At 50.1% G+C, this 24,934-nt stretch overlaps 2 protein-coding genes across 2 annotated transcripts in view; one reads left to right on the top strand and one right to left on the bottom strand.

Moving 5' to 3' along the window:
* Positions 1-1,631, top strand: YDJC (YdjC homolog (bacterial); the record flags this gene model as incomplete). The annotated part of the gene is made up of 4 exons (XM_011987342.1): positions 1-108; positions 303-402; positions 524-701; positions 933-1,631. Coding segments are annotated over 4 exons (756 nt in total), but the record flags the coding sequence as incomplete, so codon positions are not given.
* Positions 1,632-6,738: 5,107 nt separating this feature from the next.
* The window catches only part of UBE2L3 (ubiquitin-conjugating enzyme E2L 3), a 94,093-nt gene continuing 75,897 nt past the window's right edge, over positions 6,739-24,934 (bottom strand). Inside the window, 2 exon segments of the mRNA XM_011987340.1 lie at positions 6,739-8,164; positions 15,180-15,366. Coding sequence (XP_011842730.1) covers positions 8,010-8,164; positions 15,180-15,366 — 342 coding nt within the window. The 3' untranslated portion in view covers positions 6,739-8,009.

Genomic DNA, 24,934 nt, shown 5'->3' with positions numbered 1-24,934 from the left:
GGTCCGGCCCGCCGTGGCGCCTCGTCGCTGCTCGGCCCCGAAGGCTTCTTCCTTGGCAAGATGGGATTCCGGGAGGCGGTGGCGGCCGGAGACGTGGATTTGCCTCAGGTGCGGAGCCGCAGCTGCAGGAGGATGCTCGCGAGGACCCCCAGAGCTCCGCCCGGAGGGTACTGTGAGGCCATTAGGAGATGGCGGTGGATGACTTCTTCATTTAAACACTGGAGCGGTCACACGGCAGCACGAGGAGGGTGTCCTCGGCAGCTACTCCCGGTTGCTCAAGGTGTCTCTCGCTCGCCCTCTAGGTGCGGGAGGAGCTCGAGGCCCAACTAAGCTGCTTCCGAGAGCTGATGGGCAGGGCCCCCACGCACGTGGATGGCCACCAGCACGTGCACGTGCTCCCAGGTGCGTGGTTGGTGATCCCAGTTTGGAGGGCGTTTACTCCCAGGTGGGGCTGGGGAAGTAGGGGTAGTTCGATGCCCCCAGGTGAAGGGACGTGCTCCTCCTAGACCCGCTCCGCCCGCAGGCGTGTGCCAGGTGTTCGCCGAGGCGCTGCAGGCCTATGGGGTGCGCTTTACGCGACTGCCGCTGGAGCGCGGTGTGGGTGGCTGCACTTGGCTGGAGGCCCCCGCGCGCGCCTTCGCCTGCGCCGTGGAGCGCGACGCCCGGGCCGCCGTGGGCCCCTTCTCCCGCCACGGCCTGCGGTGAGGCTTCCCGCCCTGTCTCCTACCATAGCTGCCCCAGTCCCTCCGCACTGACTATTCACCTGGCTAGCTGTGTCCGTTTCTCAGCCCGGAAGCGAGTCTGGCGTCGATCGCTGCCGCCACCCCAGTTCCCCCCTCCCGCCCCCCGTCCCTACCCTATCCTACCCTACTCTAGCCTAGCCCTGGCCATGGCCCGGCCTGGCCCCGCGGCTGATGCCCCGCCCACTACAGGTGGACAGACGCCTTCGTGGGTCTGAGCACTTGCGGCCGGCACATGTCCGCTCACCGCGTGTCCGGGGCCCTGGCGCGGGTCCTGGAAGGTACCCTAGCGGGCCACACCCTGACAGCCGAGCTGATGGCGCACCCCGGCTACCCCAGTGTGCCTCCCACCGGCGGCTGCGGTGAAGGCCCCGACGCTTTCTCTTGCTCTTGGGAGCGGCTGCATGAGCTGCGCGTCCTCACCGCGCCCACGCTGCGGACCCGGCTTGCCCAGGATGGCGTGCAGCTTTGCGCCCTCGACGACCTGGACTCCAAGAGGCCAGGGGAGGAGGTCCCCTGTGAGGCCACTCTGGAACCCTTCCTGGAACCCTCCCTACTCTGACCCGCTACCGACAACCAAGCACTAATCCCCTTACTACCAAGCAAGGGGAGCCAGGATTTAGTCCTGGCCCAGCCCAGAACCGGTCCCTGGAGCAGGGTCTGTTGACTTCCCTGGGTAGGACACTGCCACGTCTGGGCCCAGGTCCTCATGGCTCCAAATGGTATCTAGAGTTTGAGCAGCCTTCTTGGCTGCAGGCGGGTCCATCCTGTGGCAGCGGGCTAGGGCCCGCAGAGCATTTGGTGCCCCTCCATGCTGCAGTGCAAACACCTTCACCACTGGGGCAGTGGGGAAAGATGGCTATATTAATAAAATAACGTGTGTCTTTCAAACTTGGGTGGTTTATTAGCTCTGCCCAGGAGACCCTCACAGAAACAAGCAGGGACAAAGAGCAGCTCCCTCTTGGCTCAAACCACTCCAGGAAATGGCCCATTCTCCATTCTGGTTTTGTTCATTTGTTCATGCTGCGGTTTTCTTTATTCCTTTTTAGGGGGTGGGAGTGGGAGAAGACTGCCCTCACCAGGCTGCTTTTGAAGAGGCATAATACTATAATCTCAGTAGTGATTTTTAGAAGTCACCTGTAGGCCGAGTGCGGTGGCTAACACCTGTAATCCCAGCACGTTGGGAGGCCGAGGTGGGTGGATCACCTGAGGTCAGGAGTTTGAGACCAGTCTGACCAACATGGAGAAACCCCATCTCTACTAAAAATACAAAATTAGCTGGGCGTTGGTGGTGCATGCCTATAATCCCAGCTACTCAGGAGGCTGAGGCAGGAGAATCGCCTGAACCTGGGAGGTGGAGGTTATGGTGAGCCGAGATTGCGCCATTGCACTCCAGCTTGGGCAACAAGAGTGAAATTCCGTCTCGAAAAAAAGAAAAAAAAAGAAAAAGAAGTCATCTGTTTAGATGTAAGCCATTCTAGGGGATAGGCGTGAGGAGACCCTGCAACCCCGTGGAAATACATTTAAATTTTTCTAGGAGGAGCAGTCTTCCCAGGAAATGGGATACCGAGGTTTCTACCTTGACCTGGCAATGTAGGGATGCCCTGTGGACTGGGGCCCCATGTGGCTTCGGCGAAAGCTCCTGAGGTGCAGGAGCAGATGGGGAAGGCAGTGGGAGTCCTCTGGAGCACAGAGTCCTTCTGCCCCACTCCGGAGGATGGAAAGGCAGATGGAGTACCATGTGGTTCTTATCTCATTTCATGAAATAGCATCTATGAGGCAGGCACCGATCTCCCCATTTTACAGGGGTAGAGGCAGGAGTGGCAGAACAGGGCTTTGAAACTACTCATTCATTTATTTAATGTGCACCAGGCCCTAGCCTGGGCCAAACATGGAATCAGTGGCCAAGAGAGCTCTCACCCAGCCTAGGCAGCTTAGGGGGTCGTGTGGCTTTCTGAAGGGTGAGTGTGGGATGTCTCTCCGCCTTCCTGCTTCTACCCACCCATGCCCCATCCCCTTGACTGCAGCTTCAGTCCCTTTTTCTGGCTCCACACTCGTCTTCCATCTTGACCTTCACTAGACTTGGACTCTCCCATCCACAGCCCTTTTCCTGCTTTCTTGCACCCATGCTTGTGAGCTGGAATCACTGTACGATGGCTCCTCCTGCTACCTAGCCTCCATCTCCTCGCCTCAGCCTAATGAGATCTGGCCACACTCCTGGCTGGGGCTGGGAGAGGGGTGGCCTGAAGTTAGCCGGGGGCACAGACGCAGCTCCCTTGAGGGGCTTCTGTTATGGAAGTGTTCTGAGAGGAGCAGGCAGCTGGTTGTGCAGCTCTAGGCTCAGGAGAGAGGTGTGGGTGGGCAGGAGAGATCTGGGCGTCTGCACAGATGCTAGATGAGTGGCTACTGTCACCCACGGAGGGAAGGAGAGATGAGCAAAGAGCCGACAGCAGCCCTGGGGACTGTGAACTTTTTTTTTAAAGACAGGATCTCATCCTGTCACCCAGGCTGGAGTACAGTGGCACAATCACTGCAGTCCTCGATCTCCCCAGGCTCAGTTGATCATCCCACCTTGGCCTCCCGAGGAGCTGGGAACACAGGCATGTCTGGTTCATTTTTTATTTTTTGTAGATGGGGTTTTGGCATGTTGCCCATGCTGGTCTCAAACTCCTGGGATCAAGAGATCTGGTCACCTTGGCCTTTCCTTCAGTGTTGGAATTACAGGCGTCAGCCACAGCGCCCTGCTGACCATGAGCATTTGAGTGAAGTGAAGCCAGGCGCAGTGGCTCACACCTATCATCCCAGCGCTTTGGGAGCCTGAAGTGGGAGGATTACTTGAGCTCTGGAGTTCGAGACCAGCTTGGACAACACAGTAAGACCTCATTTCTGTTATTTTAAAAAGAAAAAATAATGGCTGGGCATAGTGGCTCACGCCTGTAATCCCAGCACTTTGGGAGGCTGAGTCGGGAAGGCTTGAGGCTAGCAGATCGAGACCAGACTAAGTAACATGCCAAAACCCTGTCTCTATAAAAAATACAAAAATTAGCCGGGTGTAGTGACACGAGCCTGTAGTTCCATCTACTCAGGAGGCAGAGATAGGAGGATCGATTGAGCCTGGGAGGTAGAGGCTGCAGGGAGCAGTGATCATGCCACTGCACTCTAGCCTGGGCGACAGAGTGAGCTCGGCTCAAAAAAAAAGAGTGAAGTGAGGGGCCACAGACTCACAGGATAATCAGGCCCACCTGATTATAATGAGGCCCTCCTCACGAGGAGGTGAAAGTGATAAGGACCTGTTAGGGTGGTGACTTGTGGCCCACGGGGGTTGTGGGGGCAGCAACAGGGGTATGTCTTAGCCAAGTGGTTCACTGTTACCCACCCACTCAGCATTCGTGTCTGGAGGGTCCACTCTGTGCCAGGCCAGGGCTGGAGCTGAAACGGCCTGGTCTGCAAGGAGCTCCCAGTCTGGTACACACAAGGACAGTCATCCAGTGACACAGGAAGATGTAGGAGAAACCCGCGGCAACGTGTGCAGCCACAGGGCGGTTTCCGAACCTGGCCAGCACAGGGTGGGGAATGCTCTCTGCAAGTGACTTCCTTCCCAGGGCCTCAGTTATGGCCTCTGCACGGTGGTCCTTTCCACTCTGATCCTCTGAGGCCTCCAGGGTTCCCTAGGAACCGTCAGTGAACAAGAACACATTCCAATAATCTGGGAAATGGCCACTTACCAGGCATGACCTGGGCCAAGCACTGCACTGCACTGCACTGCACTGGGAGCAATGGTACCCTCAGCTCCCCTCTGTTCCCGGTTGGTGCCCTTCCCCCACGCCATACCCAGGAAGCAGGGAGAGGAGGAAGAGGTGGGCAGGACAGGGTGGGAAATGCAGAGAGCAGCTCTGGCTTTCTTTCAGGGCTGGGTTAGATGGCACCAAATGAAAGGAGCAGCAGCAAGGGGCAGCAGGTGACAGAAGTCAGGCTGCGGCAGGTACAGGAGTGATGAAATGGATGCTTATTTCAAGCTGAACAATTAATAGTGAACAAGGCCAAAACTGGTGGCTGGTGGCTGTAGGAAAGAGGAAGTTGACAGAGGGGCTTAAAGGTCTCTGGCTTTGGGAAGGGGGGTAACTGGCTGTTTCTGGGCTCAGAGGGACCCTGTGGGAGGAAACGTGCCAAGTGGTGGAATGCAACAGGCTCTGCAGTCAGAATGTGAACAAAAACAGGCCAGGGGTCTTGGTTGTCTTTAAAAGCAGGGATAAGGATGCCACAGGGCTCTCCTGAGGCTCAGAGGGTAAAGTGCTAGGTATGTTAAAGGCTAGTAAAATGACACCCCAGGAAGCTTCCTTCCCCAAGACCTGCAGATCCAGCTGACAGTGCAGGCCTGGTCTCAGCAGGTGTCAAATTCCAGGCAGGGAAGGCCTGGCCAAAAAAGTCCTGGGCCTGGCTGAGCCCTTGCTGAGTCAGCACCACTGCTGCAGCACCTGGCAGCGGGCTGCACTGGGGGACTCAAATAGTGTTTCTGGCTGGCACCATTCATGGACATGGTCCAGCTCCACCCTCAGGCACAGCCTTATTAATTCTGTGACCTCTTGGGACCCCAGGTTTGCCTCTTCAAAACACGGATCGTAACACTCCCAGGGGGCTCCAGGATGACTCCCACATGTAAGTGATGCACCCACACGTTATTCCCTGTCCCCTCACAAGACATCCAAGAGCGCCCTCTGCAGGCCCCGACTGTCTGGAGTCTCTGGCTTTCTCGTTGATTATACCTCATCTCCTTCCCTCTAGGGAGGCAGGAACACCTCTATGTACCTCTTTTGGAGAGGCTGGGAATGGGGAGAGAGATCAGAAGCCCCAGGACCTGGGCCCCAGCCAGCCCTCCCATCTCCAAGAGCACAGGCCCCTGGCACTGCCCGCTCCCAGGAAGGAAGAAACCCACACGACTAACCAGTGTCTGAGAGCATTTTTATTAAGGGCAGCAGAACGGGATCGCAGCATCTTAGAAAGCCTATTCTCTGCCGTGGTGGGGAGTGGGGAGCAGAGGGAAGGACCCGGCACACTTCAAGAAACCAGGCGGGTGTGAATTCCTGAGTGAGCTAGGGGCAGCAGTGGGTGGCTGCTCCACAGCTCGCCCCTCCTCCAGAGGACCCAGCTTTTTGGTTTTGGAGCAGCCAAGGCTGTTCACCAGCTTGCTCAGAGCCTACCCTGAGGGCATGGCTGGCAGGAGCAAGTCGCCCAGGCCCGAAGGAGAGACACCCACTGGCTCGAAAGCCAGGCCTCTGCTGACGGGGCCAACCCTGGGGTGCCAGTGCCAGGGCTGAGAGTCCCTGAGGGGCTGCTGGCACACAGGTATCCTCCCGTGGTGAGCAGAGCGCAGTGAGGGGGTGACAGGCAGGCAGAGCTACGTTGGCAGAAATATGAAGCAATGGGACAGTTTCCAAGAATGGCAACATTTCTGGATCCAGAGAAGCAACAAGAACAAATGGTGGCTTGTTTGGATAGTTTCTGACAGAATTTGGCATTTTATTACAAATTGGAGTGTGAGTGAAATAAAATCCATCATCATTTTTCTGCTAATGAAGAGACATATACGGAAACGCCAGCCCGGTGCCCTTGCCATCCTGGGCACACGAGTCTCCAGAAACCTGCCCTTGGCATACCTAGGACAAAAGAAGCTGAGTTCATGTACACACCACAGGGGCCACGCGCCTGAATGATGTTAGGCTGCCTAACCTGCCCATCACTCCCCACTTCTGCACAGATCAGACCGGAAAGATCTAGAATTAAAATTAAAACAAAAAGCAAAGTTTAAGTCATCTTCTCCACAGGATCTAGTCCCCCCAAAAGCCAAGAAGGGAAGCCACCAGTGGCAGAAGCGGGGTTGGTGACACACGGCATTTGGATCGTCGGCTTCCTTGGGGTGTCAGAGTGACACGGATTCTCTACTAGTTTGGGGACAATCCCATTTGCCTTGAAAAGACATTAATATTCAAATCTTTACAAGTTTATCTGATGATAAATTCTAAGGTCAATTTTTATTTCTACAAAAAAAGGCAGTCAAAACAATATAAAACACATTGAAAGGATATTACTGAGTGAGCTTCAAGTGGAGCTTGACTCTGCAAAGGATGTGAGTCCAAAGGGAGAGGAAGTCCGTCTTGTTCCCGGGCTGGGCCAGCTGCTCTGGAGGAAGGGGTCAGCAGGGGCCCAGGAGACCCCAGACTGGTGCTTTAAATAGCCGAGTCCTGCTAATTCCAATCCTACAAAGGGTCAAAGTGTGCCGAGGGAGGGCTGTGGTGGGGCCGCTGCACAGAGGAAGCGGAGAGCAAGCTCCGTGGCACATTCAGATGAAACTCGGTGACAGATGAGCTGGGAATTTCAAACGGACATTCTGGCTGTAGCTTTGCCTGCAAGGACCAGCAGATCTTCTACAATGGCTGCAGGAGGAAGTGCCAACCTGGGACATCAGGAGCCTTTCTGGCGAGATTCATCACACACAGTGTGCACAGCATCCTCCTGACTAGCAGGCCCCTCATTTCGGGGCCACCACAGACCTGTGATTATAGGGTTTGTCTGTGCAGGCCAGGCCAGAGGTCAGTTACACACACTGACATCAGAGCTTGCCCAATTAACTGATGTTACTGTGGTAACATCAGCTGGAGATTCACACAAGAACTGAGGAGAAGGACTGGAGGAGGGGTGTGGCTGTTTGTTTTTAAAATTTTTTAAAGGATGTTATAAACTGGAGTCAGGAGAATTTAAACCAACTCCCACACTGGGCAACAGTCCCACACGTGCTAAGAAAAGCCACCAGGACCGCCAGGGCAGTCTCTTCTCTTTTGTGGAGGCGGGCCCCGGGTCTGGGGAAGTAAGTGAAAAATAAACTCGGTGCCAGAAAGTGGGAGTGGCAAGGGTAGGGAAGAAAGGGAACCACAACCTTTTTTTTCCTTTTTTTTAAACATTATGGGCTAAATGCAACTTGAAGATTTTGGATAAAATTGGACAAGAAAAGAAACACCATTCTTTTGGAATAGATTGAAGCAGTGATTTTTAAAACAAAGAGAGCAGAACTAGAACATCTTAAATTTTTAATCCTTTCTTTACAGGTTACCTAGACCACTTTTGATTAAGAAAACTGTAGAAAGTTAGTAACTGCCACAAGCGAACGCCAGGCGGTGGCACGTGTCAATTTCCACAGAGTCCTGCTTTGCGGGGTGTCTGAATGCACTGCACGGGGCCTCTGCTCACACTTGCTGGAACCAATCGTGGCAGATTTTAGTCCACAGGTCGCTTTTCCCCATATTTCTTTGTAAACTCTTCAGCATTCTTACAGAATTTTTTACGGTCCTTAGAGTATTCTTCAGCTAGGTCAGCCCGAAGCGGGTGCTCGGGCTGGGGGTCATTCACCAGTGCTATGAGGGACTGGATTACTGCCAAGAGAAGGACAAGGCATGGGGGGTTAACACAGTCTCAGAAATGGCACAGGCAAGAGGCAGCTAATCCCGGGAACAAAACTCTGGCTTTACCACTGGTTTATAGCTAATGTGCTTTTAAGCCAAAGCAGCCTATCTATCCAAAATTCTGACCACCAGAAAACTCATCTTTCCTCTGTGATTAGGAGACATTGATGGACAACAAATAGCTAACACTACGGTGGATAATTGTTCACAGTGATGTGCTTCCGCCTCCAGGAAACCTTCCTGACCTGACACTGGAAGTCTTAGCCCTCAGTCACTCCCAGCCCTTTTTTCTTGGCAGGGGTTTGGGGAGGAGGGACAGGGTCTCACTCTGTCACCCAGGCTGGAATGCAGTGGCACCATCTTGGCTCACTGCAGCGTCAACCTCCTGGGTTGACCTCAAGCAATCCTCCAGCCTCAGTCCCCCGAGTAGCTGGGACTAGAGTCGCTCACCACCATGCCTGGCTAATCCAGTCCTTTTGTGTGCTCTGGAGATAGGAGGCCTAGCATTGAACTGCTCACTCTCACACACACATACACAGGGTCACTTTCTTCGGGGCAGGACTGGGTAGAACTTCCCTGCATCAGCCCAGCACCCAGCACCATGCTCGGCTCAGGGAAGTTTTGGTTAAGGTGACTGAGTGGGCACTAGAAAGAAGGGTATGTGCACTTATCAATGTGCACTGCACTTATCAATGTGCAACGACCCAACTCTGGAAGACCCTTAGGAGTTTCTGCACCCTCCAGAAAGGATCACTGGGGCCAGCCAATGGGAAGCTGACAACCGCCATCGCATCACACTGTCAAGACCACAGGCAGATGTCACACTGATGGCTCTGATGGGTGCGACAGTACTCCCCCTAGGTGCCATAGCCCAGACGTGCTCCAGGGAGGAAGGATAGTGGGGAATCAGAAGCAGCTGCTACCCACACCTCCTCACATACTTTGCCACAGCTGACCCCAACCCTGTCAGGATCAGCACCCTCAGAATGTTCCTTCCCATTGTAATACGGTGCCCCTCTTCTCCGAACTGCTGATGCCACAATTCCTTTATTGAGGGCTCGTATCGTTCACTCAGCATTACAAGAAATGGACTAAAATGCTGATGCTAGCCAGGCAGATCACCTGAGGTTAGGAGCTCAAGACCAGCCTGGCCAACATGGTGAAACTCCGTCTCTACTAAAAATACAAAAAATTAGCCAGGCATAGTGGCCCATGTCTATAGTCCCTGATACTCGGGAGGCTGAGGCAGGAGAATCGTCTGAACCCAGGAGATGGCGGTTGCAGTGAGCCGAGATCGTGCCACTGCACTCTAGCTTGCGTGACAGAGCAAGACTCTGTCTCAAAAATAAATAAATAATAAATAAATAAAACAAAATGCTGATGCTGGCTGAGTCATATGCAAAGGCACAATCATTGAACAGCACATAGTGAGGGCCACAGCACAAAGTACTCCTGGCCTGGTATCCAAAGCCCACCTGCCTAACCTCTGCTTCTTACCATGCCTGGTGAGAAGGGAAAAGAGAGAGCTCCTGTGACCACAGCGGGTAGAGATGAAGCAGTGGGGCAGAGGCGAGGAGGGCATGGCGCATGCAAGGCTGACAGGTTCCACGTTTGTTGGGGCTAGGGGATGGTTGGGCAAGGAGGGTGGACTGTCAACAGCAAGCAGGGGCAAGGGGCCTGGAAAGCTCTCTGCAGGCCAGGGTGGCCTCTAATTCAGTCTCCAAGCCTCCTCAGGGGTAGATGATATCACCTCCCTGTACAAGCCACCTAGAGGCAGCAGGCCCTGGAGGTATATTTTGATTTAATAAACATTTATTTAATTAATAAACGAAGCCCACCCTTGGCTCACTGGCCACAGTATATTCAGTGCACGCCACCCTCGGTGTGAGACTGCTCCCTTTTCCTGGCTGTTCTTGACTTCAGGGTTGGAAACTGAACAACAGTCGCCTAAGAGCACAAACAGGTGGCTCCCTTTCTTTTCCCATGATTAGAAATGGCTCTGTAACAGGAGAATTACCACTGTATTAGCATTTTAGAAACCTTGCTGGGCTAAGGACAGGCTGAGTACTTTGTCAGGGGCACGCTCAGGAGTTTTCACCTCACTCTCTGATATGAATACTTAGGCTCTCTACTTCTCACTATCATCACCTTGGTGACTAATGCAGAGGTTGGTGGCTCATACCTGTATTCCCAGCACTTTTGGGAGGCCAAGGAGGAAGGATCACTTGAGGCCAGGAGTTTGAGACCAGCCTGGGCAACATAGCAAGACCTGGCCTCTACAAAATTAAAAAATAAAATTAGCTGGGCATGGTGGTACATGCCTGTACTCTCAGCTCCTTGGGAGGCTGAGGTGGGATGATTGCTCAAGCCCACAATATTGAGGCTGTAGTGAGCTGTGATTGTGCCACTATACTCAGCCTGAGCAAGAGCGAGACCCTATCGCAAAAAAAATTTAAAAATAAAAATTAAAAATAAAAGACCTATTTCTCAAAAGATGCCATTTGTCTATTTCATTATTTTCTAAAGTTTCACTTTCACTAATTTGATCAAGTCTTAATTTTTTTTTTTTTTTTTTTAAATTGAGAAGCAGAGATGGAGTCTGCCTCTGTCGCCCAGGCTGGAGTGCAGTGGCGCAATCTCAACTCACTGCTACCTCCCCCTCCTGGGTTCAAGTGATTCTCCTGCCTCAGCCTCCCGAGTAGCTGGGACTACAGACATCCACCACCACACCTGGTAATTTTTTGTATTTTTAGTAAAGATGGGGTTTCACCGTGTTACCCAGGATGGTCTTGATCTGCCTGCCTCGTCCTCCCAAAGTGCTGGGATTACAGGCGTGAGCCTGTAACACGTGCACTGGGTACTTCAAATTTTTTGCTGCTCTGCACATGCGCACATCTGTGATAGACCAGAAGTGCCGAGAATATTGATTTTGGGGCTACAAAAAACTTTAGTGAGTAGGCAAATTCACAAACACAGACTCTATGAACAATGAGGCTCAACCACAAATGGAATCATACAAAATGTGGCCTTCCATGGATGGTTCTTTCATTTAGCATATTTTCAACATTTATGTACCATAAGACAGTACTTCATTGCTTTTTATGGCTAAATAAGATTTCATTGTAGAGATACACTACTTTTTTGTTGTTGCTTGGTTTTGTTTTGAGAGGGAGTTTGGCTCTTGTTGCCCAGGCTGGAGTGCAGTGGCACAATCTTGGCTCACTGCAACCTCCACCTCCCAGGTTCAAGCGATTCTTCTGCTTTAGCCTCCCAAGTAGCTAGGATTGCAGGTGCTTGCCACCACGCCCAGCTAATTTTTTGTATTTTTAGTAGAGACAGAGTTTCACCATGTTGGCCAAGCTGGTCTTGAACTCCTAACCTCAGGTGATCCACCCACCTCAGCCTCCCAAAGTGCTGGGATTACAGGCGTGAGCCACCGCTCCCGGCTCACATTTTGTTTATTCACTCACCAACTGATGGACATTTGGGCTCTTTCCACTTCCTGTTCATTGTGAATAATGGTGCTATGAACATCTGTGTACAAGTTTTTACTGAGCATATGTTTTCATTTCTCTTGGGTAGATATAGCTAAGAGTGGAACTGCTGGGTCATATGAGCATCTTTTCATATTACTATTTCTTCCATTATGCTTACTTTTCTGTACTTGTAGATGGCTAAAGTTAGCTAGAGGTTGTGAATTGAGGAGGTCAAAGAACTTCAAGGCTGGATCTGGAAGAAGCCATAATTGGGAATGCCGAAGTTTCTAAGGACAAGGGCAGGAGACAAAAATCATGAGCAGGTGCTCTGGGGACAAAGGAAGAGCACTGGAAGATTACAGCAGGAGGGTGGCACAATTGGCTTTCTCTTTCTTTCTTTCCCTCCTTTTTTTTTTTTTTTGGTACAGACAGGGTTTCACCGTGTTGCTCAGGCTGGTCTCAAACTCTTTGGCTCAAGCAATCTGCCTGCATCAGTCTCCCAAAATGCTGGGATTACAGGCGTGAGCCACTGTGCCCGGCCTCAAGTGGCACTTTCACTTACCATATTTAGGAAACAAATGAAGGAATGGTGAGGCATTTGAAAGGGCAGGGTTTGCAGGACAGTGGCAGCTGAACAGCAGTCAGGAAATAGCACCAGAAAAACAGGGACACCCAACATATGAAGAATCAGGCAGGTGGGAGAAGGAATGGCATGTCCAGAAGAGCTGCCATTTGGGAAAAGCAGACCCAAGTGGGTCTGAGGAGGCAGCAAGGGGACTCAGCATCCTTGCCTGCCTGTCCCACCTCTGCCATCCTGTCTCCCATCCTGCATGCTCCTCCCATCAACAGCTGAAGTCTATTTTCCCTCTCATTAAATCTGGACTTGCCTGACCAAAAGAATCTGCAGAAGCGACACTGTACCAGTTCTGTACCTTCACCCTGGAACCCTGACACCACCATGCTCTGAAAGCGTTCAATCTAGCCTTGTGGAAAATACGAGAACACAAAGAGAACCAAAGTGCCTTAGCTAATGCCATTTCCACACATGTGCACGATGCCTACCAGCACTTCCCAGCCAAATTGAGTTCTCAGCTCAATACAGCTGCATGAGTGACCCCAGGAACGAATGGTCAGCTGTAGAACCATGCAGCTGAGCCCAGCCAATCTCCAGAGTAAAAACTAATAAACTGGTGTTACTTTAAGCCACAAAGTTTTGATAGGGGTTATAATGTAGTAATAGATAACAAACATGGGAATGTGGCCATCAAGTGCCAGGAACATTCTTGATGCATGTGAGGATGAATCAAGGCCATGCCACAAACAATCTACATAATAATGTTCTAGGAAGGAATCCTCAACTGTTCCAAATCACAAAATAGCAATTCTGGCTCTGTCCATTGTGGCACACAGAAAAGCTCCTGTACCAAAATTTTTACCTTAAAAATCCCAAGTCAACAGTACGTTTTATAAAAAAATTAAAAGCTGCCCCTAAGTTATTTGGCTCTTTAGGGGGGAAAAAAAAAGCAGCCACAGTGTGAAAAAGCACAGCATTTTGGCAATGCACCTGGAGAGGAAGGTAAAAAGTGAATAATCCTGCCACGGCCTTCTACACAGCAGCCCCATGAGAGGCGGCAAAGCACGTGCATCCATCTCCTGAGAGCCTCCCTGGCCCTAGCTCCACCCTCTCAAGTCTACAGGTAAGGAAGGAGTCCCAGAACTCTTTGTGGCCAGAACTTGAGGTGCAGGGCTTTCCTAGGCAGCCTGGCCTAGAAGGACTGCCACTCCCCAGGCACGGTAGTTTAACAGACATGACTCAGCAAGGACTCCAGGAATTATTGAACACTCTTGATCAAATGCAGTTATAGGTTTTCAACAGTGCTAGGAATCTGTATTAAAAAAAACCAGGTCAGCCGGACATGGTGGCTCATGCCTGTAATCCCAGCACTTTGGGAGGCTGAGGCCGGTTGATCACCTAAGGTCAGGAGTTCAAGACCAGCCTGGCCAACATGATGAAACCCTGTCTGTACTACAAATACAAAAATTAGCCGGGCATGGTGGCGGGCGCCTGTAATCCCAGCTACTCGGAAGCCTCAGGCAGGAGAATCGCTTGAATCCAAGAGGCGGAGGTTGCAGTGAGCTGGGATGGCACCACTACACTCCAGCCTAGGTGACTCTGTCTCAAAAAAAGACAGGACACGACACGACATGACACGACATGACACAACAAGACCAGGCCATGTGCACTGAGAAGAACTGTGTCAAGCTTTTATAAACATCAACTTGTACACAAACAAGGACCAAGCCCACTAGAGACTGTTCTGCCCTGACCGAATGTTTAGCACCCACTCCTTTCTTCTACTCAGTGTGGGAGTCTAATGGGCACCTTTCATGGTGATTATTTCCAACAAGTGAGGCTCAATTTTTCTTGTGAAAGGCTTTCCACGCCACCTTCCAGGGCTTTTCTCAGTCACTGAAACACAGGACCTCCTCAATCCCTGTGCAGGTCAAAAGTTCAACTGAGTTATTCCCATGGGACTGGTGGGACCTCAGCCATACTTTGCATGCACCTGGCAAGGCAGGAGTTCTCTGCACTCTGTCGGAGCTGGCATTAGAAAGGACCCATGAGCCCCCACCTGAGAGCAGTACCACCCAAAGAAACCCTCCACTTGTAGCCTCTCAGGTGCCAGCTTTGCCCACTCTAATCTAAACAGACTTTACACTAAAAGAAAGCCACCACAATATGAGATGAGGGCTTCCAAAGAAAGTCTGGAATTAAATGAAAACTAGACACAGTCCATAACAAACTCTAGTCACTTCTAGGGGACAAAAGTGAGGACAACCACAATACTGACTCAAATACTCTTCCCAGAAGAATGAGCATGTGTATGTTCACACAGCCACACACAGACACATGCACCACGCACAGCCACATCCAACTCCAGGGAATCCCAGGCCCACTAAAGCCAACCATGTGCCTTCATCTGGGAATACTGCCCTTACATCTGCCTCTGTCCCTCCGCTCACATCACCCCTTGAGCCACTAGGCTCTAGCTCACCCCCTTCCTATAGCCTGGAAGGCTCTCTCCAACCTCCTTTCCTCCATGGAGTCTGAGTTCAGGCACTAACTACTGTGTAAGGCCACCTTAAATCCCACTCTCCCTTCCCCTTGTAGGCAGCCCCACAGTCCTTCATCCCTTCCAGAAACCAGGGCCTGAACCCCTCTGCACCAACAGCAAGCCGCTGGGCTTGTCTGTCCATGTGTGTTCCCACTGTGGACAGCAGCCCAGGGTTGAGCACTGGGAGGGCCTCCTCAATCCCTGTACAGGTCAAAAGTTCAGCTGAGATGAGTCATTCCCACAAGGCCTGACAGGACCTCAGCTACATTTTGCGTGTACCTGGTAAGGTAGGAAAGATTCTCTGGATTCTGTCTGATCTGGTATCAGAAACCCCCACCCCAGAGCAGCACCCCCAAAGACCCCCTCCAAGGAAGACACAGGCACATGTCTTACCTTGGTCGGTTTTGGTTGCTGGCTTCCAGTTTTCAGCGCTAATTACTGGCAGACAGACCTGCCCCTTTTCGTCAATGTTCGGGTGATAGATCTTTGTTTTAAATGTGATCTTCGGTGGTTTGAATGGGTACTCTGCTGGAAAGTTGATTTCGATTCTGAAGGCCCCCTTATCATATGGAGGGTTGTCCTGGAAGGAAAGAGAGATCAAAATGAACACACCATGGTTCATAAACCTATGGCCAAGACAGGAATGTTTCAATTGTTTATCTGAAAAATCAATTTATTTCAAGGGATTCAAGTATCAACTGAAGCCCTGCCACCTTCAGGACAACCTAGCCACCCATTAGTATTTCCAGAGCAAGATATCTGCTAAACTGAGAAAAGGCTTGAGATTGATGTCCTGGTCTCTTTATACTTTTTTAAAAAATAGACTTTACTTTTTAGAATACCTTTAGGTATACAGCAAAACTGAGAGGAAAGGACAGAGTGTTCCTATATACCCCCTGCCCCTAAATACACACAGCCTTCCCCACTATCAGCATCTCTCGCCAGAGGGGCAAATTTGTTACCATCAATGAACCTTTTACCTTAACACATCATGACCTCTCAGATTCCCTAGTTTATGTTAGGGCTCACACTTGGTGTTGCATATTCTATAGGTTTTATGTGGTTATCAGACAAGCTGGAATCATGCAATATGTAGCTGCTATGTCTGAATGTATCTCCCCAAAAATCTTATGTTGAAACCTAATCACCAATGTGATGGTATTAGGAGTTGGGGCCATTGGGAAGTGATTAGGTCATGATGGGATTGGTGTCCTTATCAAAGAGGACCCCAAGAACTGCCTTGCCCTTTCCATCATACAAAGACACAGTGAGAAGGCACCATCTATAAACCACAAAGCAGGCCCTCAGTTGCCACTGAATCTGCTGGAGCCTTGATCTTCAGACTTCCCAGCCTCAATAACTGAAAAATAAATTTGTTGTTAGAAGCTATTTGTTCTTTTTATTATTTATTTTGAGAGTCTGTTGCCCAGACTGGAGTGCAGTGGCACAATCTCGGCTCACACAACCTCCGCCTCCTGGGTTCAAGCAATTCTCCTGCCTCAGCCTCCCAAGTAGCTGGGATTACAGGCACCCATCTCAATGCCCAGCTAATTTTTGTATCTTTAGTAGAGATGGGGTTTCACCATGTTGGCCAGGCTGGTCTTGAACTTCTGACCTCAAGTGATTTGCCAGCCTCGGCCTCCCAAAGTGCAGGGTTTATAGGCATGAGCCACTGTGCCCAGCTGTTACTTGTTTTTCTTCCCTTCATACTTACTTACTTATTTATTTTTAACAGGGTCTTGCTCTGTTGCCCACTGGAGTATAGTGGCATGATCTTGGCTCACTGCAACCTTGACTTCACAGGCTCAAGCAGTCCTCCCCACCTCAACCTCCCAAGTAGCTGAGACTACAGATAGGCACCACCACGCCCAGCTAATTTTTTGTACTTTTGTAGAGACTGGGTTTTGCTATGTTGTTCAGGCTGGTCTCAAACTCCTGGGCTCAAGAGATCTGCCTGTCTCGGCCTCCCAAAGTGCTAGGATTACAGGTGTGAGCCACTGCACCCAGCCTCATTTCTTCTTAGTGTTAAATATCATTTGTCTAGATGTACTACAATTTATCCATTAACCCACTGAAGGACATGTGGGTTGCTTTCAAACCTTAGCAATTAATGAATAAAGCTGTTATAAGCATCTGTGTGCAGGTTCTGTGTGGATACAAGTTTTCAATTCATTTGGCTAAATACCAAGGAATGTAATTGCAAGATTGAATGGTAAGAGGTATGTTTAGTTTTGTAAGAAACTGCCAAACTGGGCCAGGAGCAGTGACTCGTGTCTGTAATCTAAGCACTTTGGGAGGTCAGGGAGGGAGGATCACTTGAGGCCGGGAGTTCAAGACCAGTTTGTGCAACATAACAAGACCCCATCTCTACAAAAAATAAAATAAAAATAAAAATAAAATATATTAGCCTGGGCCAGGCTCAGTGGCTCACACCTGTAATCCCAGCACTTTGGGAGGCTAAGCTGGGTAGATCACTTGAGGTCAGGAGTTCAAGACCAGAATGGCCAACATGGTGAAACCCTGTCTCTACTAAAAATATAAAAAAATTAGCAGAGCGCAATGGTGCCTGCCTGTAGTCCAGCTACTCAGGAGGCTGAGGTAGGAGAATCGCTGAAACCCTGGAGGCAGAGGTTGCAGTGAACTGAGATTGCGCCACTACACTCCAGCCTGGGCGACAGAGCGAGATTCCACCTCAAAAAATAATAATAAAATAAATATATTAGCCTGGCATGGTGGCGTGTGCCTGTAGTCTCAGCTACTTGAGAGGTTAAGAAGGGTGGACTTCTTAGGCCCAGGAGTTTGAGAATGCAGTGAGCTGTGATCAAGCTTCTGCACTCCATTTTGGGCAAGAGTGAGACTCAATTTCTTTGTTAAAAAGATTTTATGAATAAATAAATGAAAGAAACTGCCTAACTTGTCTTCCAAAGTGGCTGCACCATTTCGCATTCCCACCAGCAAAGAGCGAGAGTTCCTGTTGCTCTACATCCTCAGCAGCATTTGGCAGTGCTCTGGATTTTGGTCATTGTAAGAGGTGCACAGTATTATTTATTGTTGTTTTCTTATTACAGATTTTTCAGTTTTCTTTGTCCTTTCAACAGTCCTTTATCAGATAATGTTTTTGCAAATATCCCTTGATCTTCTCTGAAGATACAAGTAGAGTTGTACCAGAGGTAAGTTACAACCCAACCAGAGTACAATGTGAGTACTGGAAGTCCAAATAACGGCCTTGATGCCAAGTCCTGGCCAGTTCAATCTTCCCAGGGTGGAAGCAGTAGTCAGCTCAATGGCTGGACCCTGGTGACCTGAGCTGGTCACTCAACAGGTGATCACCAGGCAGGGCCAGCACCATGCCCTAGATCCTTGCCCCTGGAACCACTGGAAAACCACCTTTGGGGCCTGGACACTGATGGCCCCAGGAGCCTGAGATGACCCAGCAAAGAACCTTTTGGCCTCTCCCCAATCCTACCTATCTCCAGAGCTGAGGAAGCCCTTCCCATTGTACTCCCTTTTCCCTCACCCAGGTCTGCCATGGCACACCTAACCCAAAGGAAGCCAAGCTTCACAGAGGGCCCAAGAACAATCTTTTTTTTTTTTTTTTTTTTTGGACGGAGTCTTGCTCTGTCGCCCAGGCTGGAGTGCAGAGGCGCGATCTCAGCTCACTGCAACCTCCACCTCCCTGGTTCATGCAATTCTCCCGCCTCAGCCTCCTAAGTAGCTGGGATTATAGGTACCCACTATCCTGCCCGACTAATTTTTTTTATTTTTATTTTTAGTAGAGACGGGATTTCACCATGTTGGCCAGCCTGGTCTTGAACTCCTGACCTCAGGTGATCTACCCGCCTTGGCCTCCCAAAGTGTTGGGATTACAGGAGTGAACTTACTGCACCTGGCCCCAGGAACAATCTTGACAACCCTACACCTCAGCCCCATGTCTTCAGGCCCTGGCCTAAGTAGGCACTCCAGTAAACAGAGCTCCTCTGCTGGGGAGCAAGGCTGGCGCACCAGTTCTCCACATTCTCCTACCTTCAAGCCCTACCCTGGGAGGAAAGGCATGGAGCAAGGGCCTTAAAGGATGGATAAGATGACATAAGGCTGAGGAGCGGGACAGGCCTCCCAAGCAGAGAGGACTAAAGCCTAGATAGCAGGGACTAGGAAGGAATAGCATAGAGTAAGACAGAAGGCTGCAGGCAGACAGTGGGGCCCCAGGGCTACTGAAGCCATGCATCCAGGTCTGAACCACCCCCCAGCAGCTGAAACCACTGTTAGCATATTTATCTGTGGGGAGTCACCCAGGCTGGAGTGCAGAGGTGCAATCACAGTTCACTGCAGTCTTGACTTGCCAGGCTCTAGCAATCCTCCCACCTCGGCCTCCCAAGTAGCTGGGACTACAGGCATATGCTACTATACTCAGCTAATTTTTTATTTCTTGTAGTGATAGGGTCTCACTATGTTGTCCAGGCTGGCCTCAAACTCCTGAGCTCAAGTGATCCTCCCGCCTCAGCCTCCCAAAGCGCTGGAGTGCTGCGATTATAGGAATGATGCACCATGCCCAGCCAGTTTTTAGTTTTCAAGAGGAGAATTAAATGGTAGTGGTGGGGGAGGGGGGGCGGAATAAGTAAACATCATTGTCATTTACAGTGCTTGAGTCACCTAAAAATAGCTTTCCCTAGCTGGGTGTGGTGGCACACCTGTAGTACAAACTACTTAGGAGGCTGAGCCAGGAGAATCACTTGAACCTGGGAGGCAGAGGTTGCAATGAGCCAAGATTGTGCCACTGTACTCCAGCCTGGGCAACAGAGTAAGACCCTGAGACAGACAGACACAGATACACACACACACACACACACACACACACACACGCTTTCCTGCGTAAATTTTGGTTGGTGAAATCTGCTAAAGGTCTTCACTGATTGTCCAGGACTGACCAACCTCCCCTGTTCCCCACTGTGGGCCAGGTCCTGTCCGAGAAGCTGGGGTCAAGCATGAACGAGGCCATCTGGCCCCAAGTTAGCAGGTCTAGCCTCAGGCTCTGCCTCTTCCTAGCTTAAAGAGTCTGAGAATGTTCCCGTACATCTGTAAAATGGGAGTAGCAGCAGCCTGCACCCAGAGTTCATGATGAGAGATAAGGACTATAAAGTCCTACATGCCTCACACATGGGCAAAGCTCAAGAGAAGCAGATTTGGCTGGGTGCAGTGGCTCATGCCTGTAATCCCGACACTTTGGGAGGCTGAGGCAGGAGGATCACAAAAGCCCAGGAGGTTGAGGCTGCAGTGAGCCATGATCGCACCTCTACACTCTAGCCTGGGTGACAGAATGAGACCCTATCTCAAAAAAGCCAAAAACAGACTGGGCGCAGTGACTCAGGCCTGTAATCCCAGCACCTTGGGAAGCTGAGGCGGGCAGATCACTTGAGGCCAGGAGTTTGAGACAAGCCTGGCCAACATGTGAAACCCCGTCTCTACTAAAAATACAAAAATTAGCCAGGCGTGGTGGCGCATGCCTGTAATCCCAGCTACTTGGGAGGCTGAGGCAGGAGAATCACTTGAACCTGGGAGGCAGAGGTTGTGGTGAGATGATATCGCCCCACTGCACTCCAGCCTGGGCAACAAAAGTGAAAATCCATCTCAAAAAAAAAAACAAAAAAAAAAACAAAAAAAAAAGAAACCCCATCTCTACTAAAAAAAGGCTGAGGCGGGTGGATCATGAGGTCAGGAGATCGAGACCATCCTGGCTAACACGGTGAAACCCCATCTCTACTAAAAATACAAAAAATTAGCCGGGAGTGGTGGCAGGCACCTGTAGTCCCATCTACTCGGGAGGCTGAGGCATGAGAACTGGTTGAACCAAGATCGCACCACTGCACTCCTGCCTAGGCAACAGAGCAAGGTGTTGTCTCAAACAAAACAAAACAAAACAAAACAAAAACAAATCCTTTTGTAAAGACAGGATCTCACTTTGTTGCTAAAATTTTTTAAAAATTAGCTGTGCACGCTGCTGGTGCACACCTGTAGCCCCAGCCACTCAGGAGGCTGAGGTAGAAGGACTGCTTGCGGCTGTAGTGTTAAGTTGTTAGTTGTTAAGGCTATAGTGAGCCATGGTCACGCCACTGCCTTCCGGCCTAGGCAACAGAGTGAGATCCTACCTCTTTTTTCTTCCAAAAAGAGGAAGAAAAAAAAGAAGCAGTTCTGTTGTTACGTGAGGCAGGCCAGGCCTCTCACCACCCAGGGAACTTGGTCAAACTCATCTGAACTTCTCTGGGCCTCTTTCCTAGTCTGGGGCTCTGTGGATGGTCAAAGGAGTGGCTCAGGTGTGCACAAGTCACACAAATTATGTGCCTGTCCCAGAGATTTTTGGTGAAAGAGGCGTGCAAGAATTAAAACATGAGATAATACCTTCCGGGTAAAGGTCTAAAGCTTTACAAGTGAATTTCAACATTAGAGCTAAATTTGCCCTTTGGGAAGGCCGCTCAGAAATAATAAGGGATGTTAATGAAGAATCATGGTTTTATTGTAAAAAATATAAATATCACACAACATTGCAGAAAATTTGCCTCCAACTTAAGCTGCAACATTTCAGTGTCAAATAAACCAAAGATTTCAGCATTATCTATTTATTTGTTTATTTACAGATGGAGTCTCACTCTTTGCCCAGGCTGGAGTGCAATGGCGGGATCTCGGCTCACTGCAACCTCCGCCTCCCGGGTTCAAATGATTCTCCTGTCTCAGCCTCCCAAGTAGCTGGGATTACAGGGGCAGGCTGCCACACCCGGCTAACTTTTTGTATTTTAGTAGAGACAGGGTTTCACCGTATTGCCCAGGCTGGTCTCAAACTCCTGAGCTCAGAAAATCCACCCATGTCAGCCTCCCAAAGTGCTGAAATTACAGGAGTGAGCCACCATGCCCAGCTGATTTCAGCATTATCTTCACTGAACATGACTAGTGTTTTTCTGTTATGCCTGCCTTTATGTGAATGTCTTGTGCTCCCTAAGCTCATACTGCTGTACTGAGGAAATCATTTGAGAAGTAAATTAATTCCTTATGATAATTTTACACACTCTGAACTAGTTCACAAACTGAAGCTCCAGCACTTTGGAGGGCCAGGTATCACCTGAGCCCAGGAGTTGGAGGCTGCAGTGAGCTATGATTGCACCACTGCACTTCAGCCTAGGCAAGAGTGAGACCCTGTCTCAAAAACCAAACAAACAAAAAGACACCTTTTCAATCCATGTCTAAATTCTAGGACAGACTTTGCAGACTTTTTATCCACTTGTCTTTTTTTTTTTGAGACAGAGTCTTGCTCTGTCGCCCAGGCTAGAGTGCAGTTGCGCGGTGTCAGCTCACCGCAAGCTCTGCCTCTCACGCCACTCTCCTGCCTCAGCCTCCCGAGTAACTGGGACGACAGGCGCCCGCCACCACGCCCAGCTAATTTTTTGTATTTTTACTAGAGACGGGGTTTCACTATGTTAGCCAGGATGGTCTTGATCTCCCGACCTCGTGATCCACCCACCTTGGCCTCCCAAAGTGCTGGGATTATAGGCATGAGCCACCGCAACTGGCCCACCTTTTTTTTTTTTTTGAGATGGAGTCTCGCTCTGTCACCCAGGCTGGAGTGCAGTGGCACAATCTCGGCTCACTGCAGCCTCCACCTCCTGAGTTCAAGCGATTCTCCTGCCTCACCCTCCCAAACAGCCGGGACTACAGGCCCGCACCACAACTCCCAGGTAATTTTTTGTATTTTTACTGGTTTCACCATGTTGGCCAGGCTGGTCTCGAACTCCTGACCTCAGGTGATCCACCTGCCTCAGCCTCCCAAAGTGCTGGGATTACAGGTGTGAGCCACCACGCCCGGCCCACTTGCTATTTATAAAGGCAGAAAGATACTTGTTTTAAAGTGGATTTTCTTTTATATACAGCCTGGCTAACAATTTCCTGTATTTGCTTCTAGTCATTATATGCATGCATGTAAATAAGAGTTGATCATTTCAACCTGGGAAAGCCAATTTTTAAAAATCTGACCAAAGTTTCTCAAGTACTTAGATGCCAGGTGCTTTCCTGTCCCATCTCCAGTCCATATTCCACCCGTCCTGGTCCCCTTACACCAGCCCTGGGAAGCCAGTGCTGCCATCACTCACATTTGGAAATGGAGCAAGTGAAGTACAATTGAGTGACTGGCCTGAGACCTCTCCTAAACTCAGCCTTCCTATTCCGGAACCCACCCCTCATATCTGCAGGTATCCATCTGGGTCCATCCTCACCACCTTTGTGGGACGCAGGGACGAGGGGAACTGGCCTTTTTCTCAAGTCTTCTACCAACATTCAATAAATTGGCAGGCCACCTTTTTAGGCTGCAAGTAAGGTAAAAATCTCAGATCCTTCACAGCTCTTGACATCAACCTCCCATGGCACAAAGCCATTTTGTGGCAGCTAAGACTAAGAGGAAGCTCTTTGCCATATGGCACCGAACCATCTGGGGTCTTTAACCCACCTGTCCTAGCTCTAACCCTGTGGTCAAATCCAATCTTCTTTGCCTATGGCAACCCTTCAAGAATCCTAAAACCCCATTCCACTTCATGTTTTCCCTTCCCAAGTAAAGACCCGGAGTCCTTCATCCCACAGAAGTCACAGTTTCATGTCACTGCTGTGAAGCAGTGAAGACAACTATACAGCTCTCTGGCAGCCACAGAGGAAGTCAAGGTGTCTTCCGGTTGTCTGACTTGGACTGCTGCTACATGGCACATCCCTGTGATGTGTTCCTAGCTGGCTGTAGGACACCAGACAGGACTCATGGCTGACTTGAAGAGTTGGATCCTAGTTTGGATCTAACTAGCATGCTTCCTCTTCATGCCAGGCTTCAGATAGACTGAAGGGTCCTGTGCACTGCTGTCACTTCTGTCTAGCGTGGTAGTGACTCCACAGCAGCGTCCTTTCCCTGTGACTAACCTTTTTCACCCAGTGAACTAACAAAGCCCAAGCTTTCCCTGCCATAGGGATATCTACTCAGACCAGCCCTGTGGGCTGCCTATCCCCACACAGTCCAGTCCACTGTTAAGAGAGAACGAGGGGACGCGGCCTGGCCTGCTTGGAGTGCCCCAGGCTGGTTTCTATGCTCTCAAGCCTTCGTGATCCACTCTGGAACCTTGTCAAGAACTGAGTTAAGTCAGGCATGGTGGCTCATACCTATAATTCCAGCACTTTGGGATGCTGAAGTGAGTGGATCACTTGAAGTCAGGAGTTCGAGACCAGCCTGACCGACATGGTGAAACCCCATATCTACTAAAAATACAAAAACATTAGCCAGGCATAGTGGTACACGCCTGTAATCCCAGCTACTTAGGAAGCTGAGGCAGGAGAATCGCTTGAACCCGGGAGATGGAGGTTGCAGTGAGCTGAGATCACACCACTGCACTCCAGCCTGGGGGACAAGAGAGACTCTGTCTCAAACAAACAAACAAAAACAACCAAAAGAGTTAAGTTTAGGAGGTTAAGTTCTCGTAATTTCTAAATATGGAATATGTCCTTACTCTACATTCGAAAGTCATAAGAACTTAACTTTGTAAATTGCCTTTAAGTCTTTATTTATTTTTCTTTGAAAGAGTCTCGCTTTGTCACCCAGGCTGGAGTGCATGACGTGATCTCGGTCACTGCAACCTCCACCTCCTGGGTTCAAGCAATTCTCCTGCCTTAGCCTCCCAAGTAGCTGGGATTACAGGCACCTGCCACCACACCCAGCTAATTTTTTGTATTTTTAGTAGAGATGGGGTTTCATCATGTTGGCCAGGCTGGTTGCAAACTCCTGGCCTCGGGTGATCCACCGTCCTCGGCCCCACAAAGTGCTGGGATTACAGGCCTGAGCCATCGCACCCCACCTTGTCTTTAAGTATTTATTGCCTCTTCTGAAAACAGGCTTTTTGGTTATTTGAATCACAAAATCTGCTACATAAGATTCCTCTTGTTCTAAAATTGGTTTCTGAAGATGACTTCTTTGTACTGTTTTCAACAATTTGGTTTTGGGGATTTTTCATAATACAGTTCTTTGGCAACCGTTTCTTTTTTTTTTTTTTTTTTCTTTTTTTTTGAGATGGAGTCTCACTCTGTCGCCCAGGCTGGAGTGCAGTGGTGCGATCTCAGCCCACTGCGGCCTCCGCCTC

This window comes from Mandrillus leucophaeus, unplaced genomic scaffold, assembly GCF_000951045.1.
Source record: "Mandrillus leucophaeus isolate KB7577 unplaced genomic scaffold, Mleu.le_1.0 Scaffold308, whole genome shotgun sequence".
Taxonomy (NCBI): Eukaryota; Metazoa; Chordata; class Mammalia; order Primates; family Cercopithecidae; genus Mandrillus; species Mandrillus leucophaeus.
This window is presented reverse-complemented; position numbering and strand designations above follow the sequence as displayed.